Source organism: Phaenicophaeus curvirostris, chromosome 2 (assembly GCF_032191515.1).
Source record: "Phaenicophaeus curvirostris isolate KB17595 chromosome 2, BPBGC_Pcur_1.0, whole genome shotgun sequence".
NCBI lineage: Eukaryota > Metazoa > Chordata > Aves > Cuculiformes > Cuculidae > Phaenicophaeus > Phaenicophaeus curvirostris.
In genome coordinates, this window is record NC_091393.1 from 79626592 (window position 1) to 79635911 (window position 9320).

Consider the following 9320-nt stretch of genomic DNA (forward strand, 5'->3'; position numbering starts at 1 on the left):
TTAAAGTAGGATAAAACACTGATCATCGACTAATCAGGAACTAAGACTGAATGTAAAATTTCATGATTCTGTTGATTCTTAACGTATCCTAGCAACAGACCCGAGGTACTTGCCCAAAGGACCTCATGTGACAATAGGATCCAAGTGTGCTTAGGAAAAGTACATACTAGCTACCCTACCCAAGTAGAACATACACCTGCAACAGCCAAAAGACCATCATAAATCTTGTGAAAGACAGAAGAATAGGTTTCAGGAGGCAAGAAAGATATACCTGAGCGGTCAAGTGGAGATAAGTGCGGGTCCAGCCAAGAAAAACCGACGAGTTTGCCAAAAGAACAAGAAGTAATAAAGACAATGCGAGGAAGACTACTTACTTCATCTGAGGAAGACTACTTACTTCATCAGGACGACCACCAGAGGGGGGCTACGCAGGCACAATAGAGACTGATGTCGCAATAAGGCGATGAAGTAACCTACCTATACATATGTATTAGATAATGAAGTAACCTGTTGAATATACAATAGATTGCGAAACTTTTAGAGAATAAAAAGCGGACGCGATGTGACGGTCTTTGGAACCAGATCTGGGTGCGTACCCCTGGTTCCCGGGGCCTCGAAATAAAGCACCACATATAACCTCCTAGTGTGGTTATGTGTTTGTCATTCTGCTAACAGAGGGAGGGGAGACCTTAGCCGCCCTCTACACCCGCCTGAAGGGAGGCTGTGGAGAGACGGGGGCTGGTCTCCTCTCCCAAGCGACAGGCGATAGGATGAGAGGGAATGGCTTATCGTTTGGGTTGGAAGGGACCTTAAAGATCATCTAGTTCCAACCCCCTCTCCTCCGCCCCCCCGCCATGTCCCACAAACGTAGGTGTCCCGCAAACATTATGCCCTGCCAGGGGAGGTTCAGATTGGACATCAGGAAAAAATTCTTCACCAAAAAGGTTTATCAAGCACTGGCACTGCCCAGGGAGGTGGCGGAGTCACCGTCCCTGGAGGTATTGGAAAGACAGGCAGATGAGGTGCTCAGGGATATGGTTTTTCCCTGCCCATGGCAGGGGGGTTGGAACTAGACGATTGTTAAAGTCTCTTCCAACCCAAACTATTCTATGATTCTGTGGTTTAGTACTGGACAGGTACGGTTGAACTCGATGGTCTTAAAGGTCTTTTCCAACCGAACAATTCTATGATAAGGTTGGATATTAGGAAAATATGCTTTACCCAGAGGGTGGCAAGAGCACTGCAACAGGTTCCGCAGGGCTGGCAATAGAATCCAGCCCGGCCTTGAACACCTGCAGGGATGGGGCAGCCACAGCTTCTCTGGGAAACCTGTGCCAGAGCCTCACCACCCTCATTGTGAAGAAATTCCTCCTTATGTCTAGCCTAAATCTTCTCTGCAATTTACAGCCATTCCCCCACATCCTATCACTACAAGCCTTTGTAAACAAAGTCCCTCCCCAGCTTTCTTGCAGGCCCCCATCACGTACTGGGTATTCAAGAAGCTTTTGGACAACGTCCTCAGGTTGTAAATGTTGAGGTTGTCCTATGCAGGCACAGGAGCTGGACTCTATGATCCTGGGGAGTCCCCTTCACCTCGGCACATTGGAGACCTTACTGCAGCCTTTCAACACTTAAAGGGGACTTAGAGGAAAGATGAGGAAACACTTTTTGCAGGGTCTGCAGCAATAGGACAAGTGGTAATGGTTTTAAACTAAAAGATGAGAAATTTAGATTACATATTAGGAGAAATTTTTCACACTGAGGGTGGCAAAACACTGGAACAAGCTTCCAGGAGAGGTGGCATATCTCCCATCCCTGGAAACATCCAAGGTCAGGTCGCCCAGGGCTCTGAGCAACCTGATCTGGTTGACGGTCATAGAATCATAGAATGGTTTGGGTTGGAAGCGACCTTAAAGATCATCCAGTTCCAGACCCCCTGCCATGGGCAGGGAGGGACACCTCCCAGCAGACCAGGCTGCTCAAAGCCTCTTCCAACCTGGCCTGGAACACCTCCAGGGATGGGACAGCCACAGCTTCTGGGCAACCTGCGCCAGTGCCTCAGCGCCCTCATCGTGAAGAATTTCTTCCTAGTGTCTAATCTAAATATTCCATCCTCCAATTTAAAGCCGTTTCCCCTCGTCCTATCACTACACACCCTCGCAAGAAGTCCCTCCCCTGGTGTCCCTGACCAGGGCAGGGGTGTTGGACCAACCCAAACCGTTCAGTGATTCTGTAATTTATGTCTGCTCAGGGGGTCGTGACCGGGGGGAGGGGGGAGCGGGGGGGGAAAGGTGCGAAGCGCAGGGACAGTTTATCCACTACACCGGGTGACCAAGCGCTACCGGCAGGCCCCGCCCCGCCTGCCCCTCGGCGCGGGCTCCACGTGGAGCGGCGGCGGCGGTGACGCGGGGCGCGGGGCGGGGCCGGAGGTGAGCGCGGGGGCGGCAGCGCGGCTGGAGCGGGGAGGAGGGGGGGTGGCGCGTCCTGAGGCCGCTGCCGGGCTTGGAGCTGCTGGAGGTGGGAAGAAAAGCGGGGGGATGAGAGAAGAGGGGGGAGGGAGAGGGGAAGGTGTTTCGCTTGTCTGGGCGGTGAGCGCTGCAAGTGCGTTTTTAGGATGGCGTGTGGCTTAGGGTGCGCCGGCTGGATAGGTCAGCTAATTGTTAATCGCGGTTTCAGTACGGGATGGAGGGGGAGGGTGGGTGTTGTGTGATTGAGAGCAGCCCTGCGGAGAAGGGCTTGGGGGTGCTAATGGATGAGAAGCTCGACATGAGCCGGCAGTGCGCGCTCAGAGCCCAGAAGGCCAACCGATTCCTGGGCTGCATCAAAAGAAGCGTTGCCAGCAGGTCGAGGGAGGGAGGTGGTTCTGCCCCTCTATTCCTCTCTTGTGAGACCCCACCTGGAGTACTGTGTCCAGTTCTGGAATCCTCAACCTAAGAAGGATATGGAGCTGTTGTAACGGGTCCAGAGAAGAGTGATCAGAGGACTGGAGCACCTCTGCTATGAGGACAGGCTGAGAGAGTTGGGTTTGTTCAGCCTGGAGAAGAGAAGGCTTTGAGGAGACCTTAGAGCAACCTTTCAGTACCTGAAGGGGCTACAAGAAAGAGGGGGAGGGACTGTTCACAAAGGCTTGTAGTGATAGGACTAGGGGGAATGTGTGTAAACTGGAGAGAGGCAGATTTAGACTGGACATGAGGAGGAATTTCTTCACCAAGAGAGTAGTGAGGCACTGACACAGGTTGCCCAGTGAATCTGTGGCTGCCCCATCCCTGGAGGTGGTTAAGGCCGGGTTGGATGGGCCCTTGAACACCTCATCCAGTGGGATGTGTCCCTGCCCATGGCAGGGGGGTTGGAACTGGATGATCTTTAAGGTCCTCTCCAACCCAAACTATTCTATGATTCTAATAGACACAAGCCCCTTTGGCACTGTAAGTGAACTTTGCTCCCATGGCAATAGGACAGGTCTGTGACTTCTCAGCACTTTCCTCTTCCAATAAAATAGAAGCAAATCAACAGAAATGGGGTGACCCAACCATAAGGGTAAGACCTGCCCTGCTCTCCATGCTGGGCTGAGGTGAAATTAACTCACTGGCTGCAAATGGCATTGATAAGCTGGACGCATTCTGTTCAGGGCCCTTCACTACAAGAAAGACATAGAAGTGCTGGAGCATGTTCAGAGAAGGCCAACAAAGCTAGTGAAGGGTCTGGAGAACAAGTCTTGTGAGGAACAGCCGAGGCAGACGGGGTGGTTTAATCTGGAAAAAAGGAGGTTGAGGGGAGACCACACTGCTCTCTACAACTACCTGAAAGTAGGTTGTAGTGAGGTGAGTGTTGGTGTCTTCACGAAAGTAACAAGTAGTAGGACAAGAAACAGCCTCAAGTTATGCCAAGGGAGGTTTAGATTGGATATTAGGAAAAATTACTTCACCAAAAGGGTTCTCAAGCACTGGAAGAGGCTGCCCACGGAAGTGGTGGAGTCACCTTCCCTGGAGGGATTTAAAAAGTTGTGTGAGTGTGCTTTTAGGGACACGGTTCAATGGTGGACTTCACAGAGTCAGAGTCGTGGTTGTACTTGATGATCTTAAAGGTCTTTTCCAACCTAAATGATTGTGTGAAGCTGGTATGGTACGATGTCCTTAAGCTGTGTGCAGACCCAAACATGGCTAAAGAGCCCACATTTGCTGCATGAAAAGAAACCCGTTCTCTGAAAATTACTGCATACTTCCCTGAAATAAGCACCATAAAAATTATTAATTAAATAATTATTAACTAACAGTTATTTAACTACTAATTTATCTGGTTTTCTACTTGCTAAGTGCTTGAAATTAAGTAAGTTTTTCTATTCTAAAACTTAGTCGGGTTATTTAAGCACTCTGTAAATCTCCTGAAAGATTGTGTTTTTCATCTGGTTTTGGGGTGGGATGTTTTCCTTTTTGTAGGTGACCATGATGTCCATGAGGATTTTTAGGATACTTCTGCTGTTCTGCTTTCTGGCTGCGTTCTTCATCTTTGTCCTAGCTGAGGAACATGTAGGAGAGAGTCAACAATCAAATATTCGCCTCGATAAGAACTTGGTACAAGATAAAGAGTATGTATTCAGTGTTCTAAAAATGTAAACTTTACTTCTTAATGATTTGCTTATCTCTTAAGTTTTGTTATGTGAGTTGGACTTAAGCCTAGAGCACCCATCCTTGCTCAGGATGTTGTATGACTAGCTGGAGTCTGATATGAGATGTGCTTGTTCGGCAAGTTTCTAGATACACTAGACCTAGAGATGTCTGTGGACCCTTTAGCCCTACTCATACTGTAAGGAATTATGCTTACCTAGATCAGCGTGCTCTAAACAAAACCATATTCTGAACAGATTGAATGAGAGTTTTTTCTCATTTGCTTCTTCATGGAGACAAAACAGTGGAAGCAGCAAATAAAACTTCCTGGAATACTTCATGTTTGACCAGGAAAGGTCTTCTTCTGGTTCCTGTGCTTTGGAAGATGGCCAAAAGCAGATTTTTGGCACTGCTTCAGTTCTTTTGATAAGCTGCTAAGTAGGACAGAAGATAAACAGAAAATATAACATATTAGAGGCCACAGTAGCACCTGTAACAAACAACCTTTGTACTCACTTCATTTTGGTATAAAGCTGAAACTTTCTGTTGTCCAGGGTGCTTTTAGAGATACAGTATTTCCTGTGTACTTGACTGTCTGATCAAAGAGTAAATTTGATGTAAACAGAGCATTAAATATTAACTGACAGATATGTTTTGGGTTTGTTGGTTTGGTTTTTTTTTCTTAGCCACATCATGGAACATTTGGAAGGTGTTATTGAGAAACCAGAAGCTGAGATGTCTCCACAAGAGTTGCAGCTTCATTACTTCAAAATGCATGATTACGATGGCAATAATTTGCTAGATGGGTTAGAACTTGCTACTGCTATATCACATGTCCACAAAGAGGTAACTGGAATTTTGTAATAGCATGTGTTTTTGAAAACGGTTGTGACTCTTTAAAAGGAGCTTACAATGGAACAGAACAGGTACAGCACATCTTCAGTGCAGTTACAGTTTTGCCTGAAAATGAGATTATTTTTTTCCCTGGTAATTTTGGTTTGATTCCTAAATGTGCTAGTTTTAACACAGCTTTTCACGTCATATTGCACTTTTCAGGAAGTCTTCATTGTAGTCTAAACTTTAGAATGAGGATGGACTGTAGAGTGAAAAAGACTTGACAGAGGAGATACTTTGGTAGCCAGAGATGAGGAGAAAGGGAAATTATCCAAAGTGGGATAATGTTCATGAGTGTTTGTAGAAACAGTGTGTGATACAATGGTGTTTGAGGTTCTAAGATTGCTCTTTTCAACTCCAAACGTTACTGCTGTGGGTACACAAACTGTAAGAGACTCTTGCACATAGTTGGCATTAAAGGAACCAGTCACGGTCTGCCTTTTTCCAAACACACATACTGTTTTCAACTAGGAACGTTTAAGAAGAAAGTAAGAAGATACAATCCTTAGGAAGATAGTACCAGCACATTATCTCATGCTGACCTTCTGGAACTGCAACTCAGAGTAGCATACCTTCCTGCATACACCTGTGGCAAAAAAACACCTAGCTGAGCTGAGAACAGAAAAATGACTTGCTGTTTCTTATGCAAAGGCATGTCTTTGTGTTCCACTTTGCTTGTAAAAGGGTGTTACTAGGAATTTTACTGACTTTAAGCTACAGTACTGGGTTTTTTCACTACTCCACTGCTGTTAGACTCTGCATTTTTGGCAAGTTCTGACACACAGGAAGATGTTTCTGTACTGTATGGAAACTCTAGTGTCTATAATACATCAAGATCCAAATTAAGAATACATCTGTTGGATTATTATCCATCTCTATAGACTGTGCTATTCAGCTTTTAGAACTTTTGGTTATGAGTATTAACTGCATACAGTCACTTGTGACATTCAGAGACTTCGTAACTTGCACCTAGTAAAAGTTCCTTGCATTGATATAAATGATAGTGCCAAATTAGGCACCAAACATGAACAGCTGAGCAAAAAATTAGTTGTCAGTAATCTGTCACGTGTGGCATTAGATGGGATGCACTGCTAAACTGTTCAATGTGGTTTTGTTTTTGTAGGAAGGTGGTGAGCATACCCAGGCAATGAAGGAAGAAGAGCTGATTAGTCTGATAGATGATGTCTTAAGAGATGATGATAAGAACAATGATGGATACATTGACTATGCAGAATTTGCAAAATCACTTGAATAAGTTTTGCACGGGGCTTGGTTCTCCTTCTAACTACATGGAAATGTGAACCAGTTTAATGTGATTCATTACTGTCTCATATCAACCTCTGTGCTGTGAGAAGGAGAGGCGTACCAATTCCAGCTGAATTTTTTTGAAAGTGGTAGGTGTTGAGAGACTGGCTGACTCAGAGCAAGAGCCTTGTTTGTCTAAACAAAACCACACAATTGAATCTTGAAGCATTGAAGTGTCAACAGTGCTCACATAGGGCCCAGCTGGCAAACTCTCCAGTGGCTGTTTATGAATACTAAATAGATTATTGTACAATATAAATTTCAGGTTTTCTGTCATTGGGTTATGTAGTACTTGTTTGCTTACATCTTCTACTTAAACTTATAAAATACCTTGAAAGCAAGAAAGGATTACTGCATATAGTTGTGTTTCAAGGATAAATGTGCTTACCTTCCCACTAATTTCAAAGGAAACTTCCATGTAAGTACAGGTGCGGGAAACAGCAGTTGTAGAGGAAGACTGTTTGAACGTGGTTTTTGTTTGAGGTTCACATGATGCCATATGGACTTCAACACAATCTTTGAAGAAATTGAGTATTTTTAAATGTATATGCTTTCTAGCATACCCTTATACTTTACATAGAAATATATACATGTGTTTTTCAGTTTCTCCTTGTCATTTTTCTGTCTTAATTTACTGATTTTTTTTTCACTACCTGCCATGATCCTTTCTTAAGAAATAGAAAGTATTTTTATTTCATTTATATATTGTATTAATGCTGTATACCATTTACTGGCTATCTCATTTTGAAGGTCACGTTAATGGTAAACTAGTCTAATAATAAAAGCTTCTGTTCAATTTGGTTTTTACAGTATTAGGCAGCAGGATAATCTTAGTAAGCAAGTATTGCTGCCTTCTTAAGGTTTAAGTTCATATTCCCTGACACTTAAATTATGGTATTACTTTCAGGAAGTATTTCATAACTAACAGTTTCAAGATACTTGAGCGCGTGCAAATTGACATGGTTCCAGGAACATTTTCACTGTCTTGACTCAACACTTGATAAGTCAAGCAGTTTTAAGGAAGTTAGAGAAGTGATATAGTGCTGTTTAATTGATATTTGCCGACTAAATCATAACTGAAATATTAAATGGCATCAAATCATTGTTCATTAATAGAAAAATCTAAATGTTAGCATATTTCTGTAATTGTTAAAGAGCTATTTTCTGTACAAAATTATTCTTATAGAAGACCAAAATGTTTGTAAAAGAAATTATTTCTTCTGTTTAAATGTTTATGCAATGAATCCTGAGTGTCAGACATTTTTTCTTGTACTGATTATGTATTTCAATATCTTTAAGTCCAGAGTTGTGCTGGTTATACAAGCAATAAAAATAAGTTGGGGTTTGTGCACTCTGGAGCTTGTGGCTAGGAGGGGAGAAGAGGTTAAGCTCATTAGCTTTGAGCACTTAAAGCAGGTTGCACGTAGACCTGCCAACTCTGGTATGCTTATTGCACAAGGTTCCAAGTTTTGGATTTATTTGGGATGAAAGAGCAAGACCAAGGAACTGACTTTTAAGCACTGCTCTTAAAAATAATGATTTTCTTATCAAGTGCAGTCTGGAAACCTAGTCCTGCAAACACCTCTGGGGTACCTTTATATATGTATTTTGTATATATATACACATATTTATTAACTGCTATTATATGTAGCAAAAGACATGCATGGTAGAAACTTGGTATCAGGAATAATTATGATAAATACAGGTAACGTGAACATTGTTTACCAACTATTTTAAACTTGTTTAAGGGTTCACAGGTATGTATAAATAGAAAAATTATTATTGCACATGCAAGAGAATCGTGTGATCAGGCCCAGTCAACACAGGTTCATAAAAGGCAGGTCTTGCCAAACTAACCTGATCGCCTTCTATGACAAAGTGACTCGACTGCTGGATGAGGGAAAGGCTGTGGATGTATCTTCTTGGACTTCAGTAAAGCCTTTGACACAGTTTCTCACGTCATTCTGCTTGAGAAACTGTCAGCCTCTGGCCTGGACAGGCGCACACTCTCCTGGGTGGAAAACTGGTTGGATGGCCGGGCCCAGAGAGCGGTGGTAAATGGAGTTAAGTCCAGCTGGAGGCCAATTGCAAGTGGTGTTCCCCAGGCCTCAGTACTGGGTCCAGCCCTGTTCGATGTCTTTATCAATGACCTGGATGAAGGGATTGAGTGCACCCTTAGTAAGTTCGCAGATGACACTAAGCTGGGTGGAAGTGTCGATCTGCTGGAGGGTAGGGAGGCTCTGCAAAGGGATCTGAACAGGCTGGACCGCTGGGCTGAGTCCAGTGGCATGAGGTTTAACAAGGCCAAGTGACGGGCCCTGCACTTGGGGCACAACAACCCTATGCAGTGCTACAGACTGGGAGAAGTCTGTCTAGAAAGCTGCCTGGAGGAGAAGGACCTGGGGAGTGTTGGTTGACAGTGACTGAACATGAGCCAGCAGTGTGCCCAGGTGGCCAAGAAGGCCAATGGCATCTTAGATTGTATCAGAAACAGCGTGACCAGCAGGTCCAGGGAGG

At 44.2% G+C, this 9320-nt stretch overlaps 1 protein-coding gene across 3 annotated transcripts; it reads left to right on the plus strand.

Annotated features, from left to right (window-relative positions):
• Positions 1–2493: 2493 nt before the first annotated feature.
• On the plus strand, positions 2494–7341 carry MCFD2 (multiple coagulation factor deficiency 2, ER cargo receptor complex subunit). 3 transcript variants are annotated; one of them, XM_069852635.1, is made up of 4 exons: positions 2494–2517; positions 4437–4585; positions 5291–5450; positions 6622–7341. In XM_069852635.1, the coding sequence occupies exons 2-4, from the start codon at positions 4443–4445 to the stop codon at positions 6751–6753; spliced, it is 435 nt and encodes a 144-aa protein (XP_069708736.1). In that variant the 5' UTR covers positions 2494–2517; positions 4437–4442; the 3' UTR covers positions 6754–7341. The 3 variants fall into 3 exon arrangements, with proteins under 3 accessions (XP_069708736.1, XP_069708733.1, XP_069708735.1); XM_069852632.1 differs by lacking the exon at positions 2494–2517 and adding an exon at positions 3430–3537; XM_069852634.1 differs by lacking the exon at positions 2494–2517 and adding an exon at positions 4085–4106.
• The last annotated feature ends 1979 nt before the right edge of the window (positions 7342–9320 follow it).

Excerpts from the sequence above, each read along its gene's own strand:
- MCFD2 (XM_069852632.1), top strand. The coding sequence starts at position 3,445 with ATGGCAATAGGACAGGTCTGTGACTTCTCAGCACTTTCCTCTTCCAAT. Across the intron at positions 3,538-4,436 it reads GGGGTGACCCAACCATAAGG|GTGACCATGATGTCCATGAG; the intron begins GTAAGACCTGCC and ends TCCTTTTTGTAG. Across the intron at positions 5,451-6,621 it reads TATCACATGTCCACAAAGAG|GAAGGTGGTGAGCATACCCA; the intron begins GTAACTGGAATT and ends TTGTTTTTGTAG.